This window comes from Patagioenas fasciata, chromosome 22 (genome assembly GCF_037038585.1).
Source record: "Patagioenas fasciata isolate bPatFas1 chromosome 22, bPatFas1.hap1, whole genome shotgun sequence".
Taxonomy (NCBI): domain Eukaryota; kingdom Metazoa; phylum Chordata; class Aves; order Columbiformes; family Columbidae; genus Patagioenas; species Patagioenas fasciata.
In genome coordinates, this window is record NC_092541.1 from 3,888,778 (window position 1) to 3,916,434 (window position 27,657).

The following is a 27,657-nucleotide window of genomic DNA, read 5'->3' on the forward strand; positions in this document are numbered from 1 at the left end:
GCGGCTCCGGGGGAGGTTATAAAGGCGGGAGCGGGTCTCCGAGCGCAGGTGAAGGGGAGAACTGCCCGCCCCCACCGCGGGACCCGGCCACGCTCCTCGGCGCGAAGCCCAAAGGATTTTTATCCCCGACGGCAGAAGGAGCCCAGCGGGAGCGGGGAGCGCTGCCAGCCATGCCCCGGAGAGCTGGGCACAGCTAAGGATGCTGCCCGGCCTTCCTCCTGCCCTCCTCCTCCTCCTGCAGGTAAGATGCTTTTAAGTCCTTTTCTCCCAATCCGTCACCCTGCACCGCTCGCTTTCTCCGCAGTGACTTTTCCATTTCTTGGAAGGAAGGGAAAAGTCAAAAAAAAAAGGGGCAAACCGCTACACAAAGAGCCCTGGAGAGAATTCCTCCAGTCAAGAAACGTGGGCTTGGCAAGAGCTCTTGATGCCCAAAAACTCTAGGGGAAGGCGGCTGGAGTCAGGGAAAGGGTCGTTAAACATGGGGGATTTGCAGGCAGGTCCTCCCAAGCACAGCCCAGCTCTCCCAGTGAACCCAGCTGCCACCAGTTTCCCTCGGGCTGCTGGGAGGGGGTGGCCGTTCTGGGGGTACGATGGATGGGGACAGCACAAATGCGATGCCTGCTTGTAACCCCCTGAATTGATTTTCTGAAGGAACCTCTCCCGTCCCCTCCACCTGCAAAGCACAAGATTTCCCTCTCTAAATTGCTCGCTGTGGAACTGTAGCCACTGCTAATTTTGCAGCTCTGCACAAAATGCAAATGCTTTGTCAGAAGCAATATTCCTCCTCCCCAAGAGTGCACTGAGAAAGGAAATGTTCCCAGACTAACGCACGCTTAAATCCCAAACCCTGAGGAAACAAAAAGGTTTCCACCAAAACCCTGAACATTATTCGAACAAATCCAGGCAGGCGGTTAAACAAAATGATCAGGTTTTTGATTAAACCTCTGTGTCAAGAGGGTTAAAAGAAAGCAAATTGTCTGGGTCTCCCTAAAACGCTGTCTCCGTGGCCCGGTTGTGACTGCAGGGTTAAAAAGGCGGAGGGTCAGCCCCATTAGCACCGTTGGGGTTCGTACCCCTCAGGCCGGTTTTTCACCGGCATTGCTTGCAGTAAGAGCAGGGGGGAGTATTAAGCTGCACCTTTGGGATAGGAAAGTTCTCACCTAAGTGATGAGAAGAGCTGACAAGCACCAGGCGGCTGCCTTGCCAAGTTGTTTTGGTTTTTTTCTAAAGCATTTCTTCTTAGCAGCTGCTTTCTCTTGCATCTGCACACCCCTAACCCTGTTTTACAAGAGGTCTTTTCTGGTTATGTTCCTCAATTCAGGTTTTCTTTGGCTCTGGTGTAAGAAATGAAGGTGAGAAAGGGCAGCACCTCTTCCCCAGCCCAGGTCCTCCTTGACCGATATGTGGGGACACTATAGGCAAAGCCACAGACCTGGTGCAATAGGGACAGGGTCTGAGATGGGGACAGCCAAGTGAACATTTGAGATCTGGATAACAAAAAGTGGTCAGAAAAAAAGCCCAAAGGTGCTGAGACAAAGCTCCCATCTTCTATTAAACCTCCTCAGGCTCAGGGATTTCCCTATCCATCACTATGTGTTTCTCTTTGCGAAGATGGGGGGAAAATCCTTAAGCTTGCAGAGTTTGAGAGCAAAACCACCCCTGTTCTGGGGCTGGGATTGGGAAGGAATCACAAAAAAACAACCCAAGCATGGAAAAAGTCTCTCCCAGCCAGCTCCAAAAAAGAAACACCCAGTCTACAAAACACCCCTTTGCAATCAAACCATCTCTTTTGTCTTAAAAATATGTGCATTCAAAATTCAGAGCCTTTCCCAGCACAATCCCAAGCCTGGCACAGCTGAGGTGTTCCCCATGCACATGACCAGCAACTCCAGTTTAGCATCAATTTGTCCCCCCTGCATTGCTGGGTAGACGTTCCTTTGGGGGTCACACATCCCTCTCGGGCGTTTGGACAGACAGGCAGCCAAACTCACTGCAAAACACTCTCTGGCACCCTGCAAGTCACTTGAAACAAGTGGTTCAAAAGAAACAGTTCACCTGCAGCTTTGCCAGCAAACTGTGACATTTCTGGGGCTGGTAAAACTGTTTGCAAAAGCATTTTATGACAAAAACAGAGTTTGATGCTGGGGTGGAGTGGTTTCCACCCTCCCTTGATCAGCTCCGACATCAATAAGCCCCAAACCAGCCCTCTACTCCTTTGCTGCTCAAATCCTTGCGTAAGATGCGGAGCTGCAGCAGCAGGATCCGCTGACCCTGGGGATCTCTTCCAGCCCTCGCCTTCCTTAAAAGCCAGAGTTAATTCAACGCGTACGAAATCACGCCCGTGGTTTCGCATCTCTAGTGAAGAAGTGAATGGAAAAGGCACAGCCTGTTCCCAGAATAGCTGCTCTATTGCCATAGGATGACTATATAGAAATACGGTGAGAAGAGCCCGCGCAGCCGGCTCAACGCTGCCCTGAAATACAGCTCTGCTCACTAGAAATCCTGCACTGGCCTGACCCAGAAGTTTGGCGTGAGCGACGAGGTCTGAGTCTGCAGCATTTAGAGAGCCTGCAGCTGTGGTTTGATCGTGGAGAATGGCATTTGGATCCCAAGGAAAGCAAAAATCATTAGCATGGGGTTCCCTCAAACAAACCGAGCCCAGGAGCTGTTGTCCAACACTTGAGAGCTGTCACTCAGGAGCGGGTGTTTTTTCTGAAGATGGTATAACATACCCAGAGGCCCATCTGTTGTTTTTCCTTTCTTTCCCTAACTGTATTTTGAGCTAATAGAAGAGACCCTCCTTCTCTGCAGTGTCCTGCTTTATCAATGATTCACCCACCCAGAAGCGACGGCCAAGGGCTGAGGGTTTTGTCCTTTTGCAGATCATACTGTGTAATCTTGTACTATTCGCCCCAAAAAGGCTATAGAAGACGCAGATTTGGTGGGGCTGAGCTTTCCCTTGCTATGATTGCAGATAAACTGGAGGAAAATTATGAGTGAATTAAATGGTGAATGTTCAGCCCAGGGTATGACCCTAAAAAGGTGATGGGTGAAGAAGGAGGCATGAGATTTAGGTTTCGTTGTTTGGGTCACGGGAGGCAGCTGGGGAAAACAAATCTGCAAGCCCCAAATGAAAATACCTGTGAATGCACACAGGTCCCCCATGTACAATCTGGAGGAGAGTGTAATACAACCGCCTTAGAAATACAGCCCTCTCGTGTGCTTGTGTCCATCACTCCACCTCTTCTTCAGCAGCCTTCACTCCGGCAAATCTGGATTCCATAGGAGCAGCTTTGATTCATGCAGTGTCCCCTTCCCCAGCTTGCCCGTGCCTTTAGTTTCCACTATCCGAATGCCATTATTCTTTTTTTTCACCTGTCCCTCAAAACCTATGCTCACTTTAATAGATAAATGAAGTCAGAATTATTTATGACAAGCAATGTAGACCAGAGCTTAATCCAGGAAAACCTTTAATTGCTCATAAATCAGCTTTTACAGGGCATTCATTTAGCATTGATTGATATTCTTTTGTTAGGATCTGCATCCAGTGTGCTTGGAGAGCATAAATACTCACACCATGACTCTGGCTACACACAACAGTGGCTGGCCCCCTCTAATATGGCTAAATTCATAAATTCACAGCTTTTAATGCTGGATGGAGGTTGGAAAGAGGGCAAATTGGTCTCTTCTCCCAGGTAACAAGTGATAGGATGAGAAGTAACGGCCTCAAGTTGCACCAGGGGAGGTTGAGGTTGGATCTGGGGAGCAATTTCTTCCCCAAAGGGCTGTGGGGCATTGGAACAGGCTGCCCAGGGCAGTGCTGGAGTCACCATCCCTGGAGGGCTGGACAGACGGACATGAGGTTCTCAGGACATGGGGCACTTCCCGGGGTGGGTAACGGTTGGACTCGATGATCTTGAGGGGCTTTTCCAACCAAAATGCTTCTGTGATTCTAAGGAGGAGGTGGTAAGAAGCTCATCAGCTGCAGGGGGCAGTGCCTGGAAGTTAGAGGAGGGCACAGGGATCCCCCGCAAGGGGCAGCAGGGGCTGGAGCCACCCTGGCCACCCAGAGTACATTTGAGGGGCAGCTCCTTAGGTCAGGCTTTCCACTGCCATCTCCAGCCTGTGGCAAGATGTGCTGCTCTGTGCCCTCCCCACACTGCTGATGTTGCTTTGGCATCCAGCTCTTTTAACGTTCACTGTATTTAACACCTAAAGTCTGGCACCTTTTTCACCAGGCTCAGCGCCAGGAGCAGGCTTGATCCCAGCCTAACACCCCAGGGAACCTCAGTGAAGGTCCGGAGTGGGGGTCTCAGTGGCCATCACCATCCATTGGTCCCACTGACCTCTCCAGCTTTGTGCAACGCCACCGTTTCATCTCGCTAATCGCCCTGCTCTCCAATTACAGCCCTGTCAGCACTGGAAAACCCAAGCCCTATCTTAGATTGCTAATTAGGCTATGAGCGATCTATCTCACTGCTCAGAGCTGTCAGCCCTTCCTGCCACGCTGATCTGATCTCGTTCGAGGCAATGAGATATCAAGGGGGGACAAGCCTGTCTCTGGGTAGTACAGGGTGGGGTGGTTGATGCTTGACTCAGATGTGAATATATTAATTAATATCCGCGGATGGCTTTAGAGAGGGAAGGCACTGCAGGGGGACATTAATTCCTAATTGCTATTAATTGAATTTTGCTGCTAGGTCAGTGGCAGGTCAGAGAGGCTGATGCTGTGCCTGCGTGTGTGCTCATGTGTGATTTTGCTGCTCACACCCGGACCAGCAGCAAGACCCCGAGACTCCTTGTGCTCCTTGAGCCCTCTGCACTGCATCTCCTGGCCCAGGGGACCGGCCACCTCTTGCCTCCTGTGGGCTTCAAAAAAACCATCAGATCATACCATAGCATCACGGCTGGCGGGTATGGAGAGGAGCAACCTGCCCCACTCACTGCCTGAGCAACCTTAGAGAAGTAGTACTTGGTGCCTCAGTTTCCCCTCTGGGACAGCATTGACACGGTGGGTGGTGGGACACTGGTATGTGTAACACGGAGACATCAGCAGAGCCTGGAAGGGAGCTGGATGGATGCTCGGGCAACGGCAGTGGAGCCATTGGTGGCTCCTGGTGCCGGTGTGGGGACTTGGGCCCATGCAGCTCCCAGCAGAACCACTGTCCCCATGGGACCAGGTCCCTGGGATGACCAGGACTTCTGTGCAAAACATCTGCTTCTAAAAAATCAGACTGCTTTTCTTCCCCTGCGCAGCTGAACGCTCAGCTGAAGCTCTCCGGGATGTTGGCAGCCTGAGAGAGGTCGCAGGGGTGTTCTGCACTGCAGAGCATGATTCGCTGTAGCTGATATCAAAGCAGGGCCAGGAGGGCAGAGGGACACGGCCCCTCTCTGGCCCCAGGACAACCCACTGTCGTTTTGGGGCTGTTGAGACATGTTGGGCTCCAGCCCAGCAAGGCTGAGCCCCGCTGGGCACCATGTGGCAGCCCAGAACAGTGATGCTCTGGTAGGAGAAGCTCTTCAAGGACAGAGCGTTGACCTCTTCTCTCTCCAAAGCCGGAGGAGGGGTTAAAGTAACCCACACAAGATAAAACGTGGAAGAGAGCTCAACCCTCAGGGTATCAGATCAGGATGCTTTTGGCTTGTGCAAAACCACCTTGCTTAGCTTATTCCCCTCCAGCTGGGGCTGACAGGAGAGGAAAAAAACCTCTGGCTCTGCTGAGAGCATTGGCCATGAGACAAGACTCAGAGCCTGCTAAAAAAGCTATTAGCATTTGTTGTGTTTTGGGGAACCTATTTTTATTTTTCATTTAATTTCTTTCTTCCTTGTGTAGCGGTTTCAGCTCATTTACAAAGCCTGCAAAGAGCCAGAGCCTGCGCTCCATGCACACCCGCTCTAGCTGTAGCTCGGTCCATGGTGATGCTCAGTGCCAAGACCTCTCCCTGTGTCTGGAAAGAGAACGGGCACTACCAGGCTGGAGCAGGTTGCAATTAGGAGAAACACATCCCATTAACACTTGAGAGCCTGTTCAGGTAGGCAAACCAACCCAGCCCCTTCAGGTAGGAAGCCGTTTGGCCCAACAAAGAGCCACCAGGGCTGGCAGGCACCAGCTCTGGGCATCAACTCAGACGGGAGCCAACCCTGTTACACCCTGCTTAACACGTCTGGAGTTTGGGTGGTCTCAGCTTTTGTTAAAGAGACCCGGGATGTGCCCATCTCCTGCAGAACCACCACAACAGGAGCCCCGTGCTCCGAGCAGGGCTTTGGTGCCGGATCCCCTCTGCCATCTGGAGCAGTCACAACAACCAAGCTATTCTCAGCTCCATTTCTCCGTCTGCCTGACATCTCTCTTGCTGTCAAAACCAGCTTTCCAAGGCAGTAAATAGTTGTTTGGAAAAGAGCAAGTGGGTGCTGAGCTTGTCTCCTTGTCTGAATAAATCCTGCTAGTGCTTTAGCGAGGTGCAGGGGGTTGCTGGCTGTGCCAGCAGGAGCAGCCAGGGCTGATATGGCTAAAGGGCAAGAGAAGGGGCCATTTCCTCCCCACCCAGAGCAGTTTGGAAGGCAGAGGGAGCAGCGTGTGTCACCATGTCACTCCTCTCTGAGCTGGAGGAGAAAACGGGCAGCTGCTCTGGCAGAAACTTGTGTGTTTTGCGAAAAAGCAGATCCCCTCCTTCCCCCTTGGGTCTAACATCGCCATCCCTCTGCCACCTTCAACTTGCAATTGCCTTCCTTCTTTTTAATGCCCCCAAAGACCTGCAAAGATGCTGTAATTAAGAAACAGCTTTTCCAAAATAATTCCCCATGCAGTTGAAGTCGATGGTTTTCACTCCCAATGGGGCTGCACAGCCGCCCGGAGCAGCTCTGGAGAGGGATGGGGACAGATCCTGGTTAATGCTTCCCAACGCTTCTCCTGGAAAACGGCTTTAACCAGACCCAGTTGACTGTGGATCAGATCTCCTTAAGGGTGTGTATTAACATCTTTCCACTGACAGCTTACAAGGCTGTGATTTTAATAAGGTATTGAAAATCTGAGCGTGGTATCAGGCTCGCTCATCATTTCCCCTGTCTGCTCTCAGGATGCAAAGATGCTAAACCCAAAAGTGCTGATTAAATTGCTAAACAGCAGAAGCTCCGTGGCCTGGCAGGGGCTGCAGAATGGTTTACTGAGGGGGTATTTGAGGCAAAAGAGGATAAGTGGGTGGGAAACAGCAGAGAGCATCAGTCCCACAGCCCCAGACTGGATAAGCCCAGCTCCTCTGGGCTGGGAAGCCAGTTCTGCAAATGGATACGTGTCCATCATGCAGATTAGGGAGTGTCATCCCCAAGATGTGACAGTTTCGGACCTGACCTGCCTACTGCTGGGTCCAAGGAAAGATTGGGAGCTGGGGTAGCAATGAAGATGCTGAAGGGAGTGGAGCATCTCCCGTGTGAGGAAAGGCTGAGGGAGCTGGGGCTCTGGAGCTGGAGAAGAGGAGACTGAGGGGGGACTCATTCCTGGGGATCAATATGGAAAGGGGCAGTGTCAGGAGGATGGAGCCAGGCTCTTCTGGGTGACAACCAGTGACAGGACAAGGGGCAATGGGTGCAAACTGGAACACAGGAGGTTCCATTTAAAGATGAGAAGAAACTTGTTCGTGGTGAGGGTGGCAGAGCCTGGCCCAGGCTGCCCAGGGAGGTTGTGGAGTCTCCTTCTCTGCAGACATTCAAACCCGCCTGGACCCCTTCCTGTGGAACCTCAGCTGGGTGTTCTCTGATTCTGTGATATTGCACATATAACCCTGTTTGTGCTCTGTTCTCTCCCTGCACAGGCGTTTCTCCTCTGGGATTGCCCCGTTGCAGCCTCCATCCAAGAGCAGTACTGCGAGAGCCTGCCGCCCATCACCAACCACACAGGTGAGTGTCCTGTGTCCCCAGCCATCCCCAGGGGACCCCGGTGGCAGGCACAGGTGGGAGGGGGTCTAGGGGGTGTCTCTGGGCTGATCTGCAGCTGCCTGGACCCTTTTTGGGGGGAAATGGGATATGCTAGGCCACATTGCAGCCCTGTGATGGCTGCTGCAGCCACTTTGCAAGGTGACAGCTGAGGCAGGTAGAAGATGGAGAGCTCAAGAGAGCTAAAAATAGGGAAAATAAATGTCCATTGGGCTGGGGTTGCAGGGGCAGTGGGGAAAGAGACACCTGCCTGGCCCCTGCTCCTGCACTGCCCATTCTCTGTCATGCCAAAGGACCCCAGGACATCTGTCCCTTACATCCACCTCCCTCTGCCAACCCCCTGCCCAGGGGTGACAACTGGAGATTGTGACATTCTGCAGAGACCATGTCACCAGTGCAGTGTGGCCACCATATGCTCAGGGCTCAGCCACCCTCTGTTCCCCAGCTCCTAGATGTGTGCCATTGAGCACTTTGAGAAGCCACCAGCCATGAGGAGCTGCTGGGGACAAGGACACGGCCATGGCCAGGGCTGGCTCAGCCCAGCGGGGTTAGACCAGCAGCATCATGGGCGCCTCAGTCCTTCTCAACACTCATACACAGGTTTGCACGCAAGCAGGTCAGGCCCGAGGTGTGTTTGTGCCAAAAATGGATTTTAGCCTATATTCAAGACCAGAGCTGGATGTCACCTCAGCAGTGACAGGTCTGGTTCAGTGACAGATTTTGGGCGAGGAAAGGTGGCTGAGGGAGAGGAGAGGAGCTCAAAAGGAGAAGGAGAAAAGTCCTCCCCTGCTCAGGGATGCTGCGGAGTTGGTTTTCCCGTGATTGAATGGAGATCAGAGCAAGCACTAAGCGATTGCCCAGCTTGCCCCGGTCCCTGCTGCTCCGAGCAGCTCTCTCCATCAGGGTGACGGATGGCTGCGGGGACCCGGCGCTGACGGATGGCTGCTCGCCACCCGCCTCCCATTAACAGCGGCATTAAAAGACTCCTGCTTAAAAAATTACAGCGTTGCACCAGCTCATTCAGTGCCTGGTTCATTGGCAGAGGCCAGGGCACCATAGCCCTGCTAGGAGCATCCCCAGCCCAGGAAAGGAGCAGAAAGCCGAGGGAAAGCAAAACTACCGGGGAAATAGAAACGCCTGTGTGTCTCTGGTCTGGGCACGGTGCAGACACGAAACCTGCTCATCACTCATGTGCTTTGCTCCCTAAAGGCTTCATTGCTCTGCTCAGCAAGGTGGACATCCTTGGCTGTGTTAGGCTGTGATAAATGGCTTTTGTTTTCTTCTTATTCATCTTCCCTGGTGCAACGTGTGTTCAGCTCTGTGGGCTCTGACCTGCAGAGGCACTGGCCAAGCACCACAGGGACTTTCTGTCGTGCACAGAGCAGCCGGTACAGGAGCGAGGGCAGCAGGCAGGTCCCAGAGCATCCTCACACCCAGCTCATTGCCTTTACCACCTGTTCCTGAAACCTCCTGAGCCCAGTGGAGAGGGCAGAGAGATGGGGAGCATTCCTGCCATGGCTTTGCTGAGGGATCTGCAGTGGATGCTGCTTTCTGCAAACTCACTTGAGATTTTTTTAGTGTTAATCCAAGCAGGATTTAGTGCATGTCACCCTGGGACAGCGGAGCACAATGTGCCAGGCTTTGAATTTGTAAAATCTCCAGCGTCTCTATGCATCCAAGCTGTCATCCCTGAGTAAAGGGGCAGTGGGTGCAAATTGGAAAACAGGAGGTTCCACTTAAATTTGAGAAGAAACTTCTTCCTGGTGAGGGTGTCAGAGCCTGGCCCAGGCTGCCCAGGGAGGTTGTGGAGTCTCCTTCTGTGCAGACATTCAAACCCGCCTGGACCCCTTCCTGTGGAACCTCAGCTGGGTGTTCCTGCTCCATGGGGGGATTGCACTGGATGAGCTTTCCAGGGCCCTTCAACCCCTGACATTCTGGGATTCTTTGAACTCATTAATTTGGGATGAGGCTGATGTATGCAAGAGCCACTTCCAGCTCCCGAAGGGGGCTTAGAACAAGAGATAGAGATGAAACTAATTGTCTTGTGTCTGCTGCTTGGTAAGTGGAGCTGAGCACCAGCCCTTATCCTTGGGGTCCATTTAAGCCCTGCCTGATTCAGACAGCAGTGCCTAGGGAGGGTTATTTACAAAACTGAAACTTTGTTTTGAGGCTATTTAACATGGAGAGTTGTTAGGATGACGCTAATGAGAATTGCAGTGAAGCCATGAGATTTAATTTGTTAACGTCTGCGTAACCCTTGGGAAATGGCACATGCCGATAACATGAGCCCAGCGTCCTCCAGCACGCCGCTCGGCAGGGCATCGCTTGAATGCGCGGAGGGGCTCATTCCCAGCATCCTTCTTCCAAAAAATAGCCCAGCGTGGGCTCACCACCTCTCTCGAGTCACCAGTCCCTTCGTTATTTAATCTGACACTTTTTGATGAGGATACGCGGCTGGACAGTGGTATCACCACTGCACTCTCTGAGGTTCACGCGCTGAGCTGGGAAGGTCTCTGCTCACAGCGCTGTGGTGGAGAGAGACCCGGGGTGATTCTCTCCAGGCTCAAGCAAACCCTCATTCCAGAAAGCAAAGCAGCTGAGCACCACAGAGCTCCCTTCTCCTGCCCTCTTATCAGCACTGATTCACTCATCTTCCTCTAAGCGCAATGGTCCCAGCACAGGGAGATGTCCCTGCGTTGGTGTGATGGTCCAACCAGACCATGTCAGGATGGACGTGAGGAAGGAATCGTTGTCCCTGAGGGTGCTGAGAGCCTGGCCCAGGTTGGCCAGAGGGGTGGTGGATGAACCATCCCTGGAGACATCCCAGGCCAGGCTGGACGGGGCTCTGAGCACCCTGAGCTGGTGAAGATGTCCCTGCTCATGGCAGGGGTGGCACTGGGGGAGCTGGGAAGGGCCCTTCAACTCAAACCATTCTGTGATTCTATGATTCTAATCTGATATTTTAGATACACGTCAAAAATACCTCTTGGTGAGCCCTGAATTCTGGCCAGTGCTGGGACACACGGACATTCACACATAATGGGCCACTCCATCAGGAAGGCTGCCTTCCTCAGTACAGTGAATATTTTCTCCTCCTAGCAGAGCTGGACTTGAGGTCAATGTGTTGCATTAGGAAAGTTGGGTCAGCTGCACCCCCAAACATCTGGAAGGCAAAAAATTCCCAGGTTAGGCTTGAAAAGGAACACAACGAGGATCTGCATCCCTTGTGCAGGGTGGATGGGTGCCTGTCCTAAGGGCTCCCAGCCTACAAATTGCCTCAGACCGCAAATTTGCCTTCCTGATGATTTCAGCTCCCCGGGGTCTGTGCGCAGCTGCTTCTCGCCTTGTCCTGCCAGCAAACCCGTCGGAGAGGGACAAGGTCACTTCACCCATCGGGGCAAAGTGTCCTGCTACAGCTGCAGGAGCACGTCCCATCGCGGTGCTTCCCCAGGGAGGGGAGGGGGAATCTGAGCCGATGGGAAGCCGCTGCCTAATTAATAGATGAGGCTTTTCCAGCGGGAAGCACTCGAGCGGAGCGAGCTCTGAGTGCTTGCATTCGAAGCATTCAAGCTTGGATCAGCCCAAGGAGTTGGCATCTGATTGCTGATAGCCCTGGCTGGTCCTGGCCGCATGATTCCTTCCTTGAAGTTGTTAAGCTGGTATCGCAATAAATGGTTACCCTCAATGCTGTGTGTGTGCTCAGGAGAGAGAGGAGAGCACAGCTGATTCCTTCCCAGGAAAGAAATGTTTCTTGCCTCTGAAAGTTCACCTAAAGCAAAGGAAAATGACACCATAGCTAGGCAGAATTGCATAGAAATGTCTTTTTTAAAAAAAAAAAAAAAAAAGAAACAAAAACAAAACTGGAAATTTTTCAAGAAGGGAGCCAGCTTGACATTTAAAGAAAGCAAATCAAGTTGGTTCAGATATAGCAAAAGCCTGTGGCTGAGAAGCACAGGGCAGCAGCAAGCGATGAGAGCGTTTCCTTCCCGGGCACTTTATCAGGCAGGTTTGGAAACGTTTCCCATTGGGTGACGGTTTGACCAAGAGATTTTCCCCCTCTCCAGCTCCGCTCCCCGAGCCGCTGCTCCCGCAGCCCCTGCTCCTGCACAGCTGTTCCACCCGCTCCCGGCTCCCCTGGGCAGAGACTGGGATTTAAATTCATAAAGGTCAAATTAGCAGCATCGGCGCCTCTTTACCCTTCAGCCTCCTTGGCATCTCTCCCACCAAGGCAGGAGTACTAAAATAGGAGCTGAGCAGCGGCTAAAGAAGCAGCAATGGGTCCTGGCAGTGACTGAGCCCTGAAGAAGAGCAATGATACTGGGACAGGTTTGGGAACTGAAAAATTTGAACCCATCTATACAGAAAAATCATAATATTTTAAGTGTATGCTTGTATCAATAGAATCATCCTGCTCTATCCTCTAGGAAACAGGGATGGCAATGGAAACGTGCTTATATTTGGAGATTTTATTGTGGAGGAAGGAAGGTGATGAGATTTTCTGGTAGGAAACAGTGTCCTGGCACATCTCAGCATGAGCAGCAGCTACAGCAGTTAAACTGCATTTTGGAGTAGGTGCTGTTAAACCATTGCCAGCTACTCTGTTCAGTTGTAGCCAAACTAGAAGGCTCAGAGAGGAAAACTCTGCCAGCGAGGGATTCTGCTGCTCCCATCACCCACCAGCAAAACCCGGGCGATACCGGGGAATAAACCACTCGCTGCTACTGCTGGTAATAGCACAGCTCCAACCACTCCATGGGTCATGTCAGGAGAACAAGACGTGCCCCAAACCCAACCCGCTACATTAAATATCTAATAAATATATATGCTCCGCAGAAGCTGTACGTGGATCAGCCTCAAGTGACGACATTGAGCAGATGAATCAAATACGAATGGCGGAAGCTGAGTTTGATGCCTCTTATTTATTCTTCTCCAGAATAGCAGCAAAGACCCAAGGGGACAGTGATGGTGAATAGCAACAAGCCAAAAATTCATTACAAATACACTTTGCCATCATAACGCTTAATTAGCCTGTCTAATTATTTTACATCGAGGATCATGGAAGCTGAATGCTTGTGAGGATTGCTGGGGATTTTTTAAGGGCTGGACTCTTACAAAGATAAATAGAAACACGCTATGCCACCCAAAGCGGTGCTGGAGGTAGAGTGTGAGCAAGGATCCAAGTATTTTGAGACAACCACGGTTGCTCCCAGTTGTATTGAGTATCCAAGGCTGGCTCAGGGAAGGCAAGCGGCTCCACCACCCAATTTCAACCCCATGTTAACATAAGTTGTCCCCCCCGTTCCATTTCCCTCAATGCCTCAAGGGGTTACTCAAGCGTTTACCACCCGCGGCTGGGATCGAGCCACCCCTCCTCGGCATATCAGTGCCTTGAGATTAAAGCATCGCCCCCCGAAAGACCTTTGCTTTAGGGCAAAAAGCTGTGAAATTGCTTCTTCTATTCCACCAGTGTGGTGCAGCTGCTTGAGAAGGACAAATGACATCAGGACAAATGACATTTTGTATGCTGGCTCCAGCGAGTATATTTTGATTAGATGTGGAGAGGGAGGCTTGATTACCAAATGCAAATGCTGCGGCAGGGGCACCCTCAAGGAGCCAGAGGCCTCAGCCTGCTCAAGAGGCAGCAACGCAGTCACCGAGGACATCGGGGATGGGCAGAGATAATTGTGGTTAAGAGGTCAGGACTGGTAGAGATATGAGCCAGCACCTCCTGAGACACTTTAGATAAATAACTCCATCACTCCCAAGCATGGGAATGAGCCTGTGATTCACGTTTCCATCGTCTCTCCTGGACCCTTTGCGTTGCACATGAGGAGAGAGGCTTTCCCCTTAGAGCAGCCGTAGTATCGCTGTGGGGACAGCAGCAAACTGGGATGCTGAACCGGTACAAAACTTTGCCTGGTGTGAAATAAAAACATGTTCGCTGGCATGGTTATATCAGCACAACCTTTGCTTTGCTCCTCTTCATGCCATCCTAGCAATGGTTTGATGGTACAATAACGCTTCAGACCTCCTAACATCAGCTCAAGAGCACCATGGCCACACATCTGGTGGTGCTGGCCCAGGATAAACACGCTCCATCCTCTTTAAATTTGCTCAAAATCTTTGGCGGATCAGCTGGGACTGGAGAGCTTTACCCTGCCAGGCTCCACACATCCGCGTGGCTTCAGCTTGGAGCCATCTCAGGGGCCTCTGCGAGTGGTGGAAGGAGGCTGGAGAAGGATGTTTTAGATAAACAGGAGGGATATTGCTATAGTTATCCTGAGACAGTTATTGTGATATAGCTGTCTCAGTTGAAATCCCTGGACAGGCACTTTTCTTTTGCTTCAGAAGAAAGGAAATGTTTTATATTGCTTCCGAGCAGCCCAACCCAACAGAAAGAGGGTGCGAAGGGATTTGAGTGACTTCTCCTGTGCCACATTTCCCATCTCAAAGCAGGACCAGCTCCTTCCTACCCCAAATGTGTTTCTGTGCGGGAGGGAGCCAAACTGGAGGGACTGGGTGCAGGTAGGAAATTCCTTGACCTTTCCTGCTGTAAAGCTGCAAAGACCAAAGCTGCGTCTGTGCAGCCAACGGTGCTGGGAAAGCCGGAGCAGACGTCTGCAGAACCTGGGAGAATAATCCCCCTGCAAATAGGGATGGGTCACAAAGCAGATATGCAAGCATTTAGCACTGATACATATAATTTCCGTGCTAAACAGTGCTCTAAATGCTGGGAGCCGCGTGCCGCTGGGGAGCAGCTGGAACAGACGGCCGTGCCGGGCAAATGTGATGTCGTGGCATTGTTCGCCGTTGTTGCTTTGCTTAACTCTTCCCCAGCAGGAGGTTTGTGTTTCTTCTCTTCCCTGCATGCTGGAGAGAGCAGCAAGAGCAGCATCTGCTTTCTGCAGCTTTTCCTCATCAAGAATTTCTCAGCATGAGCCCGGGAAAAATATTCCAACCACCCACCAGATTAAAAACTGGTGGGACAGAGCCCAAAAAGCTGCCGACAGCAGCGCTGGGGCCAAGCCTGATGTGCAGGGGTGAAGTCTGAGGAGCATCCTCAAGCAGACGTGCAACAGAGTGATGCCACCTCTGTCTGACCGCATCATTTCTGTGAATCTCTCTTGAGTCTGGTTATTAATGGTATTACTGTGGTTTTGTTTTACTGATGGAGAGCGGTGGTGCTGCTGCTCTCTGGCTTTGCTGACTAAATTACTGAGTTTTCTTGCTTTCCCCCCCGAGCATCCTGTATCCATGTCCCAGCACAGCCCCTGAGATGCAGGAGGGAAACTGAGGCACGAGGGGATGACAACAGTTGAAGCAATTACCTTCTGCTTTTCCTCTACTTGGATGAATATTATCACAAAACTTTAAACAGGGACCTCATTTTCCGTGACCCTCTGTTTCTCTGTCAAATTTGGGTCAAAACAACTGCGGAGCTCAACGAATGCTAATAGATGCAGATACGCACAGGCACGCACGCTACATGTGATTGAATGCATTGTTCCGTAAGGAATACAAGCTTAAAACAGTTAACTTAAAGTGAAGGTTGCTGCAGCAACCATACACATTAGCAAAGCTAAAAGCAAAGGTCATCGTTAAATTGAAGTTCTCACTACAAGCTATGGAAGGCAGGAGGTAACGCTCACCACGCTCTGACGCTTCCCAACCTCACACACTTGGAAGATGTTTTCCCTTAAAAAGATGTTTGAAGAAAATCCTCCTTTTCTTTGCACTGAAAATTTGCTCTGAAAACATCCCAAGAAACCACGGCACCGATCGATGACAACGAATATTCCCCCATGAAGACTTCCATCATATTAATAACACAATATTTGGCTTTTTTGTTCGGTCGCTCCGTAGCCAGCTCTATCCATAGAAAATCTCGGGAAAGGCGTTCAAACAACAACCATCGAGTCCGGGTGGAGCAGAAACGCTGTGTTCTCACACCCAGAGACCTGTGAATTCGGATGTTTTATCTTAGGAAATGGCAAAATCTGTCTCCACGCCGCAGCACAAACATCTCTGGTACCCAGGAGTGGTTTGCACCGACCTTCCAGGATCTGCTGCCCATCCATCTGCTGGTTGCACAAGGATTGTATTATGTGGATATTACAGCCGTTGTGCTTCCTACCTCACTTTGGGATGTAGTTGGGACATATTTAGCTGCAGTACATGTTGTTCTAAATATACACAAATCATACATAAAAAAGCCTGCAATCTGGCCTACCTAATGCCTACATTCACACGCTGGGAAAAACACACAAATTCTGCTTGGAATCTGAAATAGCAGCAGCAGACTCGGAGTTTTCTTCCCAGGAAAGGCTGGAAGAGGCCAGTGGGAATGGGGAGGAAGGGGATTTTGCTGCCAGGAGGTGTGAGAGGATTGGAGGGGCTCTGAGGAACGTCCCACCAGCACCAGGCTGGAGTCACCGTTGGGAAAGGGGAAATCTGGCTGGTGTGGGGCTGGATGCCAAAGTCATGGTTGAAGGAAGGAACGGGGCTGGAAGACCAGAGCCAAGGAACCCTGAGCTGATTTGGGAAGCTGGGTCAGAAAGCCAGACTTGTGCCAGAGCTGGGTTTAACCCAGACAGGCCCAGGATGATAGTGAAACAGAGAAATGAACTTAACAGCAGGGTCAAATATACTGTTAAGAAGCATTCTGTATTTCATCAGTGCTGGGGAGCACTGGGGATCATCCTCCATAAGTGCTGCAGTGAATGGATGCTCTTACATTGCTTATATTCACATAATTATTACATATGCATTACAATTTTTGAAAATTTTGACATATGGTACATCTATACTAAGAAATAATTGGTGATTTTAGTTATAATTGTCTAGTTTCTTACTTACAGTACATCTATTAATTATTAGTTAAATATAAACTAAGCACTCTGCTTCTAAACAATGTATTAGTGAATCTTCTGTCTCCCTCTTGTCATGCAGAAGGATCTAAAACTTGAAAAATATCCCCTTGTTCTGCAAGTGGTCAGAAAACACTGACCATGTCAATTTGTTAATGAAGGGTACGTCCTTTGTAACTTAATCACAGTGTACGTTAATTTGGCAGCTTCTCTTCAATAGTCATGGCCAGGATGGATCAACCACCTTTGGGGTGTCTTGGCACGGACCCCGTTTGGTGTCTACCCCAAGGTTCTTCTTGGGGCTGAGTTTGCAGCGACCCCTCAGCTCAGCTGCGACTGCAGCTTCGGTTCTCTGGGTAAACCTTGGACCTTCAGCTGCCCAGAGATGGCCCATGGTGGCTCACCGACCTCCGCTAACTCTCTCCCCATTCCCCACAGGTCCCCAGTGCAATGCCTCGGTAGACCTGATCGGCACGTGTTGGCCCCGGAGCGCGGTGGGACAGCTGGTTGCTCGGCCCTGCCCCGAGTATTTCTATGGCGTGCGGTACAACACCACGAGTAAGATGGGCAGCACTGGTGGGGACACGGTGGGCGAGAGACGGGGGAGTCATGGGGACATGAGTGACAATACGCCTCTGGGTACAGAGCTCATTGAGGTGCTCCGTGGGATCCATCAAGCAAAAAAGATAAAAGCCCTCGTAGCCCAAATTTCAGAGAGGGTGGTTTCATGGCAGCAGCTTTATAACTGGTCCTCCTGGATGCGCCCCCATGAAGGGGGAGAGGGCTGATGTCCCCATTTTGGGGACAGAGGAAAAGGAATGAGCTTGTCCTGCTGGTGGAGGTGGCACAGAGATCTGCAACCCCCAGCTGAGCAAGGACTTGGGGACCTTGCATCTCACAGGTCACTGCCTTGTCACTGCCAATGACGTGCTGGGAACAGAGGACGAAGTGAAGGCGCTTCAAAAGCACCCACAGCCATTCCTAGCAGATGGTTGAGTTTCTGACCACCCAAGTGCTGCTTTTGTTGAAAGGAACAACTTGCTTGCAGCAGAAAATATCAGTTTTTCCATCCCACACATTTTTGGAGCAGGAGAAGGGGACAAGGAGAGTCAACCTCATGCCAATCCCCCTACATCTCGGCGGTGGAGGACACGGAGGTCCCCCAGTGCCGTGGGGCAGAGCTGGTGCAGACCCAAAAGCCCTTGAGTGGGTCTGAAACATTCCAAGGCTTTTGGTTCTGCAATTGCAACCAAGGCAGCATGTGGCTTCAGAACAAAAGATGCCGCGGGCTGGGTGCCAGTGACCCCCTGCATTGGTGACAATCTTCAGGTCATGTCTTTGTGCCCATCCCCACGCACTGTTAACCCTTTGACGTGCATTTTCTCTTTTAGATAATGGGTACAGGGAGTGCCTTGCAAATGGGAGCTGGGCAGCACGGGTCAACTATTCCCAGTGCCAGGAGATCCTCAGCGAAGAGGTAGGACCTTGGTAGCCCGTCAGTAGCCCCTTGGTAGCCCCAGGCTCATGGCAGGAGGATGAGGGACAGACAGCAGAGTTTGGAAGGGCAACAGCATCGAGGTCAGGCATGGCCCATGGGGTGCCATGCAGATAAAAGGTTGCAGGCAGCGTATATGACCCCCTTCTTGAATTGCATTTTCATTCCCTGCCAAAAATAAAGCCACGCCTGTTAAAAATCCAAGTGGATTTGCAGTGTGAGGTCTCCTGGCTACTGAATGCAGATCAGCATCCCCACCACCCTCCTCCAGCTCCCTCCTGACACAGGCACTCAGTGCAAACCACATCCCTCCCTGCTGGCAATGAAATAAAGAGATATTTAGGAAGCTGAAAGGGATAAAAAAATGGACCCCAAGAATTACAAGTGCCTGAGTATTTCAAGCCACTCCTCAGAGCAAAGAAGAGATATGAACTGTTCATTTGCAGTTGATAACCATCTCTGGTATTTAAGATGCTGATATCTCTTGCCAGGAATGGTTTTCTCACTCAGTTAATTGCTAATTCTTAGGTTGGGTGAGTGCCTAACAGCAGGAGCAATCAATTAATTTAATTATCACTCACACCTTCCCCAGATCCCCTGCTCCCTCTGCCCAAATTCATCCCAGTCTCTCAGCTGCCCCCAGGGCAACAGGGAATGAACTGAGACATCAGATGTTAATGTTGTTAGTGAGCTCTGCTGAATTACAGCAGGATTTCCCCAGATGATGGAGCAGAGATGCCCTAATGCTGAGCAGAGGTGATGTAGGGTTAGGATATGAAATTCCTGAGCCATTTGTGGGATGAGATTGGTGCCTCTCACACCCACATTAGCCCCATCCCCTTCCAGCCCCATCTCTGCTGTCCTGCACCAGGTGGGCTTCTGTTGCTTTCTGAAATAAAAGACCCAAAATTTGCAGTGCGGCTCTCAGAGGTGATGTGGTGGAAGAGGTGGGTCTGTGGTGGTACCCAGGGTTGCCGCTGACCCTCTCCCCATCTTCCACCCCTCGCAGAAGAAGAGCAAGCTGCACTACCACATTGCCGTCATCATCAACTACCTGGGGCACTGCGTCTCGCTGGGGGCTCTTCTCATGGCCTTCGTGCTCTTCATGCGCCTGCGGTGAGTGACCTGACCACAGATGTCACCTCATGGCCCTCGGGCTGGGGACAGATCCAGCCACTGTGTTTTGCCATATCATCCCCCGTGTCCATTGCTTTTCATTCTGGAGGATCATGCCTATCTCTGGGTTATTTTCCTCGTCCTGTTTGTTTGGTTTTTTTAAAACCATGGGTTATAGAACCAGAGGGTCTCCCTTGGTGCCTTCTACCTCCTGGCCTTGGTCCTGCCCGCCTAACCCAGGCCATGGTTCCAGCAGCTCATCCTTATGGTCGCAACAAAGCCATTCAGCTTCAGGAACGCCCTGGCCCCCAGACACCCACCATGCTCTGACAGTCCCCTGTGCCCTCTTCTCTAGGAGCATCCGCTGCCTGAGGAACATCATCCACTGGAACCTGATCACAGCCTTCATCCTACGCAATGCCACATGGTTCGTGGTGCAGCTCACGATGAACCCAGAGGTGCACGAGAGCAACGTGGTAGGTGCAGCTTTGCCAGGCCTGAGCTCGGTTCCAAGTATCTAGGGTGTGTAGGGAGCTGGAGGATCCTAGATATGAGACAACAAAAGCAGCCTGAAGATCCAAATAGGGCTGTGGGGTGGTTGGTGGACAACTCAGGCTTATGAGAAACGTGGGTTCAGTTATTCTACTGGGTTCTGTGTTGCTCTGTGCCTCGGTTTCACTGCTGTAACACAGAGCTCTGCTCGTCACCCTCCACATCTGTTAATGCCCTTGGCAGGTCTGGTGCCGCTTGGTCACTGCCGCCTACAATTACTTCCACGTCACCAACTTCTTCTGGATGTTCGGTGAGGGCTGCTACCTGCACACGGCCATCGTGCTCACCTACTCCACCGACAAGCTCCGCAAGTGGATGTTCATCTGCATCGGCTGGTGTAAGTAACAGGGTTTCCCTTCATGGTTTTAGAGACGGCTGATCCCCATCCTCTGCTCCAGCTCCTCTTGCACCCAAATAGCTGCATAAAGGCTTCCAGGAACAGGACAGGGTTTGCACAGTCATAGTGGCTCACCCAGTGGTTTGCCCTCTGCAAGAAAATCGCTATTACAGCATAATTTGGTGCAGCATTGCTCCCGAGACTCATCTCTGTTCATCCACAGGTATCCCCTTTCCCATCATCGTCGCTTGGGCCATCGGGAAGCTGTACTACGACAACGAGAAGTGAGTCTGATCTCTCTTATTCCCCATTCTATCCCCATTCCCAGGGCTGTGGCAGGCATGGGTACAGTCGGGAAGGGCTGACAAAATCGAGATACATGGAAAGGGTGGGAAGAAAATAGATAATATCTCTTCATTCTTTCTTTTATGTCGCCTCAAGGCTCTCTGCCACACGAGCCCTCTCTGCTGCTGCCTCTTTCTCTTCAAAGGACAAATGACATTTTTAATCTTTTAATTTTTTTTTAAGGGGGAAAAGGCGAGATTAAGCCAGAGCTCCTACATTGTATTTGCTAAATGGAGCTGGGATTTAATCTACAAGTGGAGATATAAACTACCACCACCTGAGCCATTTTCACAGAGACTTGCTAATGGGGGGCTTAACAGGCACCTGAGAGTTCCTGGTGTGGACTGGGAAGTTAAAAGGAGCAGGTTTAGATGAGGGACAGGGTGTCTTGTTTGTCCGTGCTAGTTCTGCCCCCTCATTCAGCAGCCCCGTGCCACACACAGCACTGATTTAGCAAAACCCAGGCAGGTGCTCTCAGAACAGATACACCTGCATGAGCTTCCGCAGGGTTTGCTGGGGACAGACTCAACCCAGATCTCTGCGTGTGTAAGGCTGTCCCTGCGTATCCTACAATATCCAGTTTCCACATCCATTTGGGGCCCATGAATACCCCCACAATTCCCCATGCACCCCCATATACCAGCTTCTCGGGAAAGCTAATCCAGAGTGGCTACAGCAGCTTAAGTTGCAGTGGTTTCACCCTACGGCCAGTCACTTACAGAGATTGTGCAAGGACAGCAGTAAATCCAGGTCACTCACACTGCAGGCTTGTCCCCAGCACCTCTTGTCCTTGCCTTGCAGGTGCTGGTTTGGGAAACGAGCAGGAGTTTACACCGACTACATCTACCAAGGCCCCATGATCCTGGTGCTTCTGGTAAGAGCAAAGAGTCCTTGCTTGCTAAATATTAATACAGGGTCCTTCCCCTCTGCACGTGGGATAAGGCTGTTCCTGAACAGATTCTTACCCTCCTCCAGCATCTCCTCGCTGCAGCTGGTTGTGCTGCCCACAGCAGCAATGCCCAAAAACTGCATCTTGAGTAGATTTGGACACCTAACCCACAATAAGAAATAAGATGCACAAATCCTGCTGGGTTGAGATAGGTTAGAAAGAGAGTCTGGAAACCTCACTCTGATAGGGATGCTCCCATAGGCAGACTCCTACATGCACCGGTAAGTCCCTCTAGCCCTGCCCTGGCACTGTTTGGGTGCAGGTGGGCGCTTTGCCAAGCATTTGCAGAAGCCCCAGGACTTCAACTCCATCTCCTGACCCACATCACTTTGCTTCTGGCCCTTGGCTGAGCAGCGATGCTTGAACCAGGGGTGATATGGAGCATGATGGGGAGCAGCTGAGGGACCTGGGGGGTTCAGCTGGAGAACAGGAGCTGAGGGGAGACCTTCTGATCTCTGAACTGCCTGAAAGGAGCTTGGAGCCAGGGGGGTCGGGCTCTGCTCCCCAGGAACAAGCGCCAGGAGCAGAGGAAACGGCCTCAAGTTGCACCAGGGGAGGTTGAGGTTGGATGTGGGGAACAATTTCTTCCCCAAAGGGCTGTGGGGCATTGGAACAGGCTGCCCAGGGCAGTGCTGGAGTCACCATCCCTGGAGGGTTGGACAGACGGACATGAGGTTCTCAGGACATGGGGCAGTGCCAGGGTGGGTTATGATTGTCCTCGATGATCTTGAGGGTCTCTCCCAACCTAAATGATCCTATGATTCTATTTTTCTGCAATTTGCTGGGGCTTTACCCTTTTGGGAAGGGACAAAGAAAACCAGTGGTGGCAAATCACAAGCAGCAGTGCTGGGGGTCCAGCCTGTGTTTGCAGGGGGAAAACCATGCACAAGGTCCCACAGCTTTTCCTCCCTCCTCGCCCAAGGCTGAGAAAACCCAAGGCAGTGCACATAACCAGCACCAGCCACTCTTGCTGAATAATTGAACCTGCTTCTCATTTCCCAGCCCATCAGGTAGCCAGGCCACTTCTAATTTGTGTCAATTGTGTTCGGCTCCTTGTGCCACCTTATTGTGCCCCCATTAGTGGTTCAGCAGCCAGGAGAGAGGTTAAGTGGCTCCTTGCTGTGATGGCAGCCACTCTCCCAAAATCCCTTCAGCCACCTTATATTCCTCCTCCCCCTCCAGCTTTTTTACCTTCATCCCTTTCTCTAGCGCTTGCCTGTCCTTGCCAGTCTCCTGGTATGTCCTGCAGCCCCACTCCCTTGGACAAACTCCTAAATCTTATTGCTGCACTGTTTTAAAAACAATAAATGCAGATGTCCTGTTCCAGGGCATAGAAAGCACCAGATCAAGTTCAAAAGGAAACGTTCCCATTTTCTCTGGCATTGCCCCTGCTGAGGAAATGGGAGGAAGTGCTGGGGGAGCAGACACTAACCAGGTGCCCCTTTCCTTCCAGATCAACTTCATCTTTCTGTTCAACATCGTCCGCATCCTCATGACGAAGCTCCGAGCTTCAACCACGTCAGAGACGATCCAGTACAGGTAAGAGTGCGAGTGACCTTCTAGAAAGCAGATGTAGAAACTGTGTTATCACATTGAGGAGGGGTAAGAACAGCCCCATCAGCCAGGTATCAAGGGGATGGGAGCATGGAGAGACATCTAAGAGCACCTCAAAAGCTGTTCTGGAGGCACATGGCCATTGCATCTGTGGGTTGTTCAAAACTCCTGGCCAGTGAGAGCTTTGAGATGGAGAACATGGATGGCTGGATCTGTCTTGGAAGGGAACCTTTGGGAGCTGAATCTCCTTGCAAAAGCCTTTTCTGGTGGGACCTGATCAGCTCACTGGGCTTGGGGCTGCAAATCCTGCCATGGATGTAAGAATTATTAATAAATAGCCACTTGGCAGCAAAGCAAACACCAATATTTTGCAGGCAACTTGGGACGTGCAGGGTCGGAACAGCTCTACCAAGTATAATACCTGGAACAGGAGATGACACCTTGGTCTTCATCAGTGCTTCTCTCTGGATCCTTTTTTGGGCAGGCATAAGGGAGCTTCACTGTGTACTGGCTCAAGAGGAGCAGGTTTGGGGTGAAGGGAGGCTTTTTCAGCTGAGAATGGAAAAATTCAGATGCTATAACTGGGAAATGCCAGCTTTCCTCATCATGTAGTATTGAGCTGGGATGAATTATTCAGCTTGGAGTGTGCAAAGATAAAGGTTATTGAAATAGGCTGAATGGCTTCAGTCAGCAATTCTCAGAGACTTTTGTTTCTCCAGTATTTGCCTGATTTTGACAGGGAAGGTTTTTCACCTTTGGGCAGAAGAACATTTTCATTTCCCAGAAACATGTTGTGGGACAGGAAAACGTGGAGAGCTTGGTAGGTACTCTGCAGTCCTGCTTAAACCGGCCAAGGGACAGCCCTGGAGGGCTCCTGCTCATCTTAGATGATGGCTTTTGGTACCCCCATTACCATTGCTGCTCCTACACCTGCTGGGCTCGGTCTCCTCCTGCATTCAGCTGATGTTGGAATCTGTCCATTAACAGGATCTTTAAGCAAAAATTGTTGATGTGGCATTGTTCTTGTCCCTTAATCCAAACGAATGAGATGCCAAGCCTCCATCCTCCCCACACTCTTTTGTATCAGCACTATTACTTTTCACAAGCTGCACTTGTAATCTCATCAAGAAAAGATATCAAGTTAATTAGCTGAGATAAGTTTTTCATAAACCCACAGTGAAGGGTGTGAATGATTTTTATCCTCCTTAATTCCTTTTTAATCAAGCCCTAGATCAGCCAAGCAATCATTTCACGCCAGCTCAAGGTCAGATCTTCACTATCCACCGCCCTTTTCCGGATGGAGAAAGCGCAGATGGTGCCCAGTGCCCAAACCAGCCCAGTCATTTTGGGATCACACTGGAAGAAAACAACCCAGCTTTGCTCCATCCCCTCCCAGTCACTGGTTTGCCCATTCCCAGACAGACCAGTCTGGTGCTGGGAGTGGGATGCAGCAGCTCAGGTCCTTGTTTTCTCCCCAGGAAAGCAGTCAAGGCCACGCTGGTGCTGCTGCCCTTGCTGGGAATCACCTACATGCTGTTCTTTGTCAACCCGGGGGAGGATGAGATCTCCAGGATTGTCTTCATCTACTTCAACTCCTTTCTGGAGTCCTTCCAGGTATGATCCTCAGCATTAGCTCCCATCCCAGTCCTCCCATTGAGGGATGTGAAGCCCATCCTCTGGCTGATGCCTCACCCTGCTCCCTCCCAAAAACAAACCTCCCCAAACCCCAGGGTTGCTCCAAATCTCCTGAGCCTGGGGCCATCTGTAGCTCCACGGTGACTCTGATGCTTGTCTCCTTCCAGGGTTTCTTCGTCTCTGTCTTTTACTGCTTCCTGAACAGCGAGGTGAGCCCCAGGGGTTAGGTGGGGTGGGTCTGCACCCTTCCTTGCGAGCAAACACAAGCTCAGCCTGAAGCTGAGCATTTTTGTAGCATTTTGGGTTGGAAGACCAAGAATGCAGGTGGCTGGTGCCTCTGAATGACCACGTGGTGACCGAATGTCCCCTGTCTCGCACCCCAGGTCCGCTCGGCCGTGCGGAAGCGGTGGCACCGGTGGCAGGACAAGCACTCCATCCGCGCCCGCGTGGCTCGGGCCATGTCCATCCCCACCTCCCCGACCCGCGTCAGCTTCCACAGCATCAAGCAGTCCTCGGCCGTCTGAGCTGCCGTACGGGATGGGGGAGCCGGTGTCCCCGCTGCCTGGGGACCCCCGACATGGCACGGCACAGGAGCCAGGTCCTGCCTGCACCCACCAGGCTCACAGAGGATGCACAAACTCACCGCAGCCGTGGGAAACCCTGCAGAAGCTCCTGTCCCATTCACTGGGGCAGATCTGTAGGACAGGACAGCTGAGATGCTGCTTTGTCACCTCCCTGGCAGCGCTGCAACCTGCTGGGGTGGCAGAAGGAGCCAGAGGAGGCTGGAGAGACAGCGGCAGCCTCCCTGCCCGTCTCCATCCTGGACACGATGCCCCATGTCCCGTCGCTGCCTCACTCGAGTTTGTCACTGCTTTGAGGTGACAGGACACCGGGACATTGCTGGGACAGCTTGTGGGGCTAATCCCTTGGGAAGCTGGGTCAGCCTTCCACTCAGTGGATGCTGAGATGCTGCTCAGGGGGCCCCAAAACCCTCTGGGGGGCCTAAAGCCCTCAATTGATGTGGGACAGATGGAGAGCCTGTGACTGATTGCAGATGTTGCTTTCCCTGGTTGTGTTTTTGTACCACCGGGGTTATTTGAGTCCTTTCCCCACCCCTCGCCAGATCCCAAGGAGGTCCAGCCCGGTCATTTCTCCCCTCGGCACTGAGAATGTGATGCAGGGCGATGGGGTGGGAGAGGTAACCTTGGAGAGGATGGGGATGGCTCCTAGGGACTCTGAACAGCCACATAGAGGAGACCTTGGACTGAAGGGAGGCACAAAGCTTAGTTAATCCTTTGGTCCCAACTAGCCCAGGTGGGTCTACAGGTCTTGGCAAACCTTCTGGACCTTAGGTTGGCTCCATGCCCCTGCTCAGGGGGTGGAAAGGTGAGGGAGAGCTGCAGCGAAGCGGTGGCTCGGTTCTGTAAAGGCAGCTGCCGTGGGGACACACATGGGGACACGCTCCCCTCCACCCTGCCCTGCTTTTACCTGTGCAGGTGGGCTCAGTGCCAAAGCTGCTCCTTGCTCTTAGGCAGGGAATGGGGCCAAACCCTTCCCACGCTGGGTTAAGTGCCTTGGAGGAGTGGCAGCCTCCTTCCCCATGCTGGGGACCATAGACCGTGTCCCATGCGGCTCCGAAGTCCCACCAAGTCCCTGATCCATGCCCACTGCCCTATTTCGTGTGGTCACTGAAAGCAGCTGAGCTGAGAGGTCCATGGAAGGTGGAGGGTTTGCCCCAGTCTCCTCACACTTTTCCCAGGAGTTGGACTTGATGATCCTTATGAGTCCCTTCCAACGTGGGACATTCTATGATTTCCCCTCACTGTAAGAGGTCTGAGGATGCTCGAGCAGGGGGAGGATGCCGGAGGGGTTACGGGATGAATTTGCTCTCTGCATCCCACGGATTTTGTCACTGAGGCCACACAGGGTCTGGTATGAGTCCCTTCACACTTCTGTGCCTCAGTTTCCCTGTTATAAAGAACAGACATAAGTATTTCCCACCCAGGGGAAGAAATTGTAGTACTCTGTGATTTCCTCAGGATAAACCACCGGAAAGAAAGAAAATATTTCTTTATTTTTTTTTCTTTAAAGTGAGGCATAGGCTAAAACCTCCCAGTTCTTTATTTAACCATTCAAGAAGTTCAATAATTGGATGTAAATTCCTCCAGTTTCCCTCCCATTGAGGTTTCCTACCTGCATGTCTCCTGTGCAGCCCAAACCAGAAATACCCCATTGACCCCAATAACGTGCTGGGAGCAGCAGCCGCTCCCAATATGACAGAGCGACCACAACGAGGACCGTACCCTGCGTGGGGGGCAGGTTTTAGTCTCTGTACCAGCTCATTCATCACCAACAGCTCTGAAAACTTCCCCTTATCCAATATATGGGTGAGAAACAGCCCCCCAGATTTATGCAATGGGAAAACTGGCAGCTCCTGACTTTAAAGATGTTTTTGGAAAGGGCTGATGCCCTGCAAGGAGTAGATCTGTGTGTCCCCACCATGGGTCTGTCCGATTTATCTGCTGGGTGCTTTAATGGGAGCTAATAAAGATCTGCTGCCTACAGAGAAGGGGAAATGCCCCAGGGAGCTTTCTTATTGTCCGTACAAGTGATGTTACCGAAAAGTGATGCGTTACATGTTCAATTCGGATTTTTCTAGAGTGGGGTCATTTTTTGGGGGGCAGAAAAGAAGATGGAAATTGAAAAACCAAAGAAAGAAACCCAAACAGAAGCATCTGTGTTTGCATCACTGGTTTTTTTTTCTTCTCTTGGTGGTCTGCTCGGAATGACCTGATTTTGCTTTCCGGAGAGGTGTGTGTATTCTTAGCCTTGGTTGATTAAAATTATCTCAATTCCTCACACAAGGACTTTGGGGAC

At 51.4% G+C, this 27,657-nt stretch overlaps 1 protein-coding gene across 2 annotated transcripts; it reads left to right on the top strand.

Annotated features, from left to right (window-relative positions):
• CRHR1 (corticotropin releasing hormone receptor 1) lies at positions 1 to 25,438 on the top strand. Of its 2 annotated transcripts, XM_065856503.2 has the most exons (13): positions 1 to 241; positions 7,810 to 7,894; positions 17,236 to 17,355; positions 18,189 to 18,274; positions 19,302 to 19,408; positions 19,764 to 19,884; positions 20,144 to 20,297; positions 20,521 to 20,581; positions 21,444 to 21,516; positions 23,045 to 23,130; positions 24,624 to 24,759; positions 24,948 to 24,989; positions 25,164 to 25,438. In XM_065856503.2, exons 1-13 carry the CDS (start codon positions 200 to 202, stop codon positions 25,302 to 25,304), a joined length of 1,254 nt encoding a protein of 417 aa, XP_065712575.2. In that variant the 5' UTR covers positions 1 to 199; the 3' UTR covers positions 25,305 to 25,438. The 2 variants fall into 2 exon arrangements, with proteins under 2 accessions (XP_065712575.2, XP_065712577.2); XM_065856505.2 differs by lacking the exons at positions 24,624 to 24,759; positions 24,948 to 24,989; positions 25,164 to 25,438 and adding an exon at positions 23,520 to 24,614.
• Positions 25,439 to 27,657: the final 2,219 nt, after the last annotated feature.

Excerpts from the sequence above, each read along its gene's own strand:
- CRHR1 (XM_065856503.2), top strand. The coding sequence starts at position 200 with ATGCTGCCCGGCCTTCCTCCTGCCCTCCTCCTCCTCCTGCAG. Across the intron at positions 19,885-20,143 it reads AGGTGCACGAGAGCAACGTG|GTCTGGTGCCGCTTGGTCAC; the intron begins GTAGGTGCAGCT and ends TGCCCTTGGCAG. Across the intron at positions 23,131-24,623 it reads TCAGAGACGATCCAGTACAG|GAAAGCAGTCAAGGCCACGC; the intron begins GTAAGAGTGCGA and ends TTTTCTCCCCAG.